This window comes from Babylonia areolata, chromosome 24, assembly GCF_041734735.1.
Source record: "Babylonia areolata isolate BAREFJ2019XMU chromosome 24, ASM4173473v1, whole genome shotgun sequence".
Classification (NCBI taxonomy): Eukaryota; Metazoa; Mollusca; class Gastropoda; order Neogastropoda; family Buccinidae; genus Babylonia; species Babylonia areolata.
In genome coordinates this window covers 14,043,273-14,049,424 of record NC_134899.1, presented here as the reverse complement: position 1 = coordinate 14,049,424, position 6,152 = coordinate 14,043,273, and the positions used below count along the sequence as shown (strand labels likewise).

Genomic DNA, 6,152 nt, shown 5'->3' with positions numbered 1-6,152 from the left:
TCCATCCTGTACAGCAATCCCAGGGAGCTCCGCCGGCCCGAGGGAGTACCCGCACGGGAGTGAGGGTCCCCGTCAGTAGCGCTGTGGGAGTCCTGGCCCAGGTCGAAGGAGCGCGGAGTGTCGGCGTCGCTCCTGGGGGTGTCCTCCTCCTCGAAGATGGTGGGCGTGTGGTCACTGAAGGTGGCCGTGGGGTTGCTGTTCCTCCTGCCTCCTCCTCCCGCACTGCCCGACCCCGTGTAGGACCTGGTGACGGGTGGAGTCATTAATGATGATGATGATGAAGACGATGATGACGACGATGACAATGACGACGACGACGATGATATGGATACTTATACAGTGCCTATCCTCGTTCGGACACCCAAGTTCTAAGCACTTTACAAACTCGAGGTCATTTGCATAACACGGAGGAATGACGACGACGACGATGACGATGACCACGACGATGATGATGATGACGACGATGACGACGACAACGACGATGATAATGATGACGATGATAATGATATGGATACTTATACAGTGCCTATCCTCGTTCGGAGAACCAAGTTCTAAGCGTTTTACAAACTCGGGGTCATTTGTACGACAGGCTGCCCACCTGGGTAGAGCCGACTGACGGCTGCCATTGCGGGGCGCTTGTCATTCGTTTCCTGTGTCATTCAATCAGATTTTCGGGCACGCACACACATACTCTCAGGTAGACATGTAGCATTTTATGTGTATGGCCGTTTCGTTTATATACCCCGCCCATCGTTGGTAGCCATACCCCGTTTTCGGGGGTTTGCACGCTGTGTATGTTCTTGTTTCCATAACCCACCCAATGCTGACATGGATCACAGGATCTTAAACGTGTGTATTTGATCTTCTGCGGAGCGTATACACAAGAAGGGGTTCAGGCACTAGCAGGTCTGCACATATATTGACCTGGGAAATCAGAAAAAATCTCCACCCTTTACCCACCAAGCGCCTTTACCGAGATTCGAACCCGGCTGAGACATTCAAACTGTTTTCACATTCCTACATATGCATCAGCAACAACGAAGGGGAACTAACTATCCTGTAGTGTCTCCGGATATGTGTCTATATATATATATATGTATTCATAAATATGCATGCACTCAAGGCCTGACAGACTCGTTGGGTACTGCTACTGCTGTCAGGCATCTACCCAGCAGATGTGGTGGTGCAGCGTACAGTATGGATTTGTCCGAACGCAGTAGTGACCGCCTCCTTGAGAAAGCGAAAGCGAAAGTGAAACGGAAACGGAAACGTACTAACCTGTGAGTGGCCGGGCCCTCGTCAATGGGAGGTAAGCGGGAGGGCGGGCACATAGGCTCGTGGATGCCCACCCCTTGTCGCGCCGCCACCAGAGTGCTCTGCCCGTGAGAGTCGTACAGCCCTGCCCCGTCGTCCTCCTGCGCGCTGTCGTCGCCCTCGTAGCGGTCCGAGCCCTCCGCCTGCACGGGCATCACCATCACCGGGGTTCGGGGGGTGGCGGGCAGGCGTCGCCCTGAACAGTGCGGCACGGCCCTCACGGTAACAGTTTATTGTTGTTATCATTATTATATAAATCAATCTTTCAGATCTTTCTTGCAGACGTCTTTCTAGCACAGCTGGGAACTGCATGTGGGATGGGTTTTTTTTTTTCCCATGTATTAATTCTCCATAGAGGGCTTTACCTCACAGTAACACCCGCCCCCCATTCCCCACTTAACTGCGAAATTTGGATCCATTGCGGATGTTTGCCATCTCTCTCTCTCTCTCTCTCTCTCTCTCTCTCTCTCTCTGTGTGTGTGTGTGTGTGTGTGTGTGTGTGTGTGTGTACACATATGAGAGAGAGAGAGAGAGAGAGAAAGAAAGAGAGAGAAAGAGAGAGAGAGAGAGATCCTCATCGTCATCACTACTAACACCATCACAATCCTCCTCATGTTCATCAAAACCATCCCCCTCCTCCTCCTCATTATCATCATCATCATCATCATCACCTGTCAGTCTGGGCGTGGCACTTTTGTCAGCATCCACGTATTTTCCTTCGCCATGGAAATAAAATTTCACCACCAACAGCACTATCTTCTTCATGATCATCATAACCATCCACCTCCTCCTCCTCCCCATCATCATCATCATCATCATCGTCATCATCATCGCCGTCACAATCATCTGTCAATTTGGGTGTGGTGCTGTTGTCAGTTTCCCACGTATTTTCCTTCGCCATGTTCAAACGCATGGAAATAAAGTTTCACCATCACCATCACTATCTTCCTCATGATCATCATAAACATCCCCCACACCCTCCTCCTCCTCATCGTCATCATCACCATCACCATCATCATCATCATCATCATCATCGCCGTCACAATCGTCTGTCAGTTTGGGCGAAGCGCTGTTGTCAGATTCCCACGTATTTTCCTTCGCCATCTTTAAAAGTATGGAAATAAAGGTTCACCTCCACCATCACTATCTTCGTCATGATCATCATAACCACCCACCACCTCCTTCTCATCACCACCATCATCACTGCCTGTCAGTCTGGGCGTGGCACTGTTGTCAGAGTCCACGTATTTCCCTTCGCCATCTTCATACGTATTGAAATAAAGGTTCAACGCCACCACCATCACTATCTTCCTCATGATCATCCCCTGCTCCTCCTCCTCCTCCTCCTCATCACCATCATCACCACCATCACCATCACTACCTGTCAGTCTGGGCGTGACACTGTTGTCAGAGTCCACGTATTTCCCTTCGCCATCTTCCTGCATCCCGCTGATGGGCGTGTCGCTGCCAATGACGTGGTAGTGCTTTTTCAGAAGGTTGTTCTCTGTGGCTGTGGAGGGTAACACGTGAAACACGCTGCTGGTGAATCTGCCAGTCATGGGACTTGGGGAAACGTTTGACATTTTGTGTGTGTGTGTGTGTGTGTGTGTGTGTGTGTGTGTGTGTGTGTGTGTGTGTGTGTGTGTGTGTGTGTGTGTGTGTGTTATCTCAAGTACGAAGGTTGCGACCGAGAGAGAGGGAGGGAGACAGACAGACAGACACAGACACAGAGAGAGACGGGCAGACAGAGTCAGACAGATAGACAGAGACAGAGAGAGACGGACAGACAGAGACAGACAGACAGACAGAAACAGGAGTAGAGGGAGAAAGAAATCGACTTTTATTTTTCATCGAGGGAAAACAAATACACACAGACAAAATTGCCCTTTTTCCTCCTGCACCCATGAAAGAGAATCTATAAAACAGTTTAGGGAATATAAAGGGGGGAAACGGTTGGAAAAAGTAAATACTTACATACAGCATATGTGGATGTGTGTGGATGTGTGTGGTTGTGTGTGGTTGTCTGTGTGTGTGTGTGTGTGTGTGTGTGTGTGTGTGAGAATCAGCCACTAAATACATGCACACAGCATGTGTGTGTATGTGTGTGTGTGTGTGTGTGTGTGTGTGTATGTGTGCGTGTTGCGCGTGCGTGCGCGTGCGCGTGCGCGTGTTTACGCGTATGTGTGTACGCCTACGCAGTGCACGCGCACGTGTATGTGAGGAGGAGATCACCCACAGACCCCCTCACACCCACCCATACCGCCCACCCCCAACTCCCCACTCGCCCTCCCCAACCCCTCAGCCAACACAACTCACAGGGGGTGACGTCGCCGTCAGGGGTGGAGGGTTTCGGGCTGGGGGTGGTGATGGTGAGGTGAACGTTGGAGGCCGGGGTGTCTCGGCCACCCGGGCTGACCACCTCCTTCCGTAGCAGCTGCATCACGTTGATGGGTCGGCTGTCGTCGCTTGACGAACTGCTGCTGCTGCTGCTGCTGCTGGACCGTGTCGTCTTCTTCCCCGCCTCCTCCTGAAGGCACGCACGCACGCACGCGCATATACGCACGCGCGCGCGCACACATACGCACACATACGCACGCACACACACACACACATGATGATATTTCAATGTAATTTCATTGTAATATTATGTGTCCCCTGTTGGTTGGGGCATGGAGCATTTAAAACAGCAACATATTAATCAATAAACACATGTCAAGCCATCAGAATGTGTTGATATTACTTCACACACACATACAGCAACATGCACAGATACACAGACACACTCAGACAGACACAGACACAGACACAGACACACACACACACACATATATATATATATATATATATATATATAGAGAGAGAGAGAGAGAGAGAGAGAGAGAGAGAGAGAGAACAGACAGACAGACTAGGTAGATAGATAGATAGATAGATAAATAGATAGGTAGATAGATAGTGCTATTTATCCTGCAGAAAACAAGTTCGTTGCAAGTTAAAAACGTGAATACAGACTTTGGACTAATAAAGTAATAGTCATAATGATAAATACGATGACGATGATGATAACTATGACTGTAACAGTGACCATGACGACGATGACGACGACGACGACAACGATGATGATGATGATGATGATGATGATAATGAACACACTCATACATAAACCTAGATCCCCTCTGTACTTGGTAAACTAATCCCACCGGAGATAATCAAAGCAGCAGTAGACACCTTGCTCCGAGATCAGCAGGTAGGCTTCAGACAAAATACATCTTGTACGGACCAGATTGCCACCCTGCGCATCATTGTCGAGCAGTCACTGGAACCGAACTCTCCAATATATATAAACTTCATATATTTTGAGAAAGCATTCAACAGTGTAGACAGAGATACCCTTGCTGAGGCACTATGGAGTCCCAGAGATGTTCATCACCCTGATCCAAAATGCCTACCCAAGGGATGTTGTGCAAGTTATTTTGCACAGAGGCCAGATGTCAGAGAGTTTTGAGGTCAAGACTGGAGTCCGGCAGGGATGTGTCCTATCGCCCTTCTTGTTCCTCTTGGTCATTGACTGGATCATGAAGACCACTACAACAGGAAGGAACAATAGCATCCAATGGACCTTCTGGACACAACTGGGCGATCTCGACTTTGCCAATGATTTCGCCCTCCTGTCGCATAACCACAGTCAGATACAGGACAAGACAACCAAGCTGGACACCACACTCCGTGGGGTGGGACTGAAGATAAGCAGCAAGAAAACCAACCTGATGAAGATCAACACATCTGCCAGCAACCCAGTCACTGCAGGTGGTGAGCCGATACATGAATGACTCTTTCAGCTATCTCGACAGCACTGTTGATAAACAGGGCAGCACTGACAAGGATGTCACTTCCAGAGTGGGCAAAGCTAGAGCAGCTTTCATCACCCTCAAGAACACCTGGTCCTCCAAAGAAATAGCCACAACAACTAAAACACGCATCTTCAATTCCAACGTGAAGTCCACCCTTCTCTATGGATCAGAGACATGGTGAATGATCAAAAAGATGCAACAGAAAATCCAGACCTTTATCAACAGTTGTCTGAGACGCATTTTTAAGATCCGTTGGCCGGACAGAATTAGAAACGAGGACCTGTGGTAAACAGGGGGACAGGAACCAGTGGAGAAACAGATCCTGAGGCGAAAGTGGGGATGGATTGGCCATACCTTGAGGAAATCTCCATCCAGCACTCTACACACCAGGCCCAGGGGGAGAAGAAAGAGAGGACGGCCCAAGAACAGCTGGAGACGGGACACTGAAGCACAGCTAAAGAGGATGGAATCCAGCTGGAGGGATGCAGAAAGGACAGCTAAGAGTCGAGTTCAGTGGAGAAACGTCGCTGATGGCCTATGCTCCGCAGGGAGCGAATGGCCTAAGTAAGTAAATAAATAAGTAAGTCACACATACATACAGTACCAACCTTGTCACCTTTCCACTTCTTCCTGAAGCCGCTCTCAATGGTCAGGATCCGGTGGGAGGGGGGTGGCGGCGGGGGCAGGGGTTTGCGGGGCTCGGGCCTGCCCCGGTTGGGTCGCTGCTTGGCCTTCCAGGTGATCAGCATGAAGACGACCAGCCCCAGCACGAACAGCGCGGCCATCCCCCCGATCACCCCCAGCACCACGTACACCGTGATGGACTCCTCTTCCGGGGTGGTGGCTGTGTATTGTGTGGAAGGTTTCACACGGGTCATGATGACTCAATTGATGATCGATCCATCGATCGATCAGCTCACACACACGTACGCAAGCCTGTGAGCGTTTGCACGCGCGCGCGCACACACACACACACACGCGCGCGCGGGC

The 6,152-nt window shown here is 50.2% G+C and overlaps 1 protein-coding gene across 1 annotated transcript in view; it reads right to left on the bottom strand.

Moving 5' to 3' along the window:
- LOC143298561 (uncharacterized) overlaps positions 1–3,758 on the bottom strand; it is a 6,909-nt gene extending 3,151 nt beyond the window's left edge. Inside the window, exons 1-4 of the mRNA XM_076611440.1 lie at positions 3,631–3,758; positions 2,519–2,824; positions 1,279–1,510; positions 1–243 (exon numbers count right to left, since the gene is read on the bottom strand). The exon at positions 1–243 is cut by the window's left edge and continues 43 nt beyond it. Coding sequence (XP_076467555.1) covers positions 1–243; positions 1,279–1,510; positions 2,519–2,824; positions 3,631–3,754 — 905 coding nt within the window. The 5' untranslated portion in view covers positions 3,755–3,758. The remainder of the gene's footprint in view (positions 244–1,278; positions 1,511–2,518; positions 2,825–3,630) is intronic.
- Between the last annotated feature and the right edge of the window lie 2,394 nt (positions 3,759–6,152).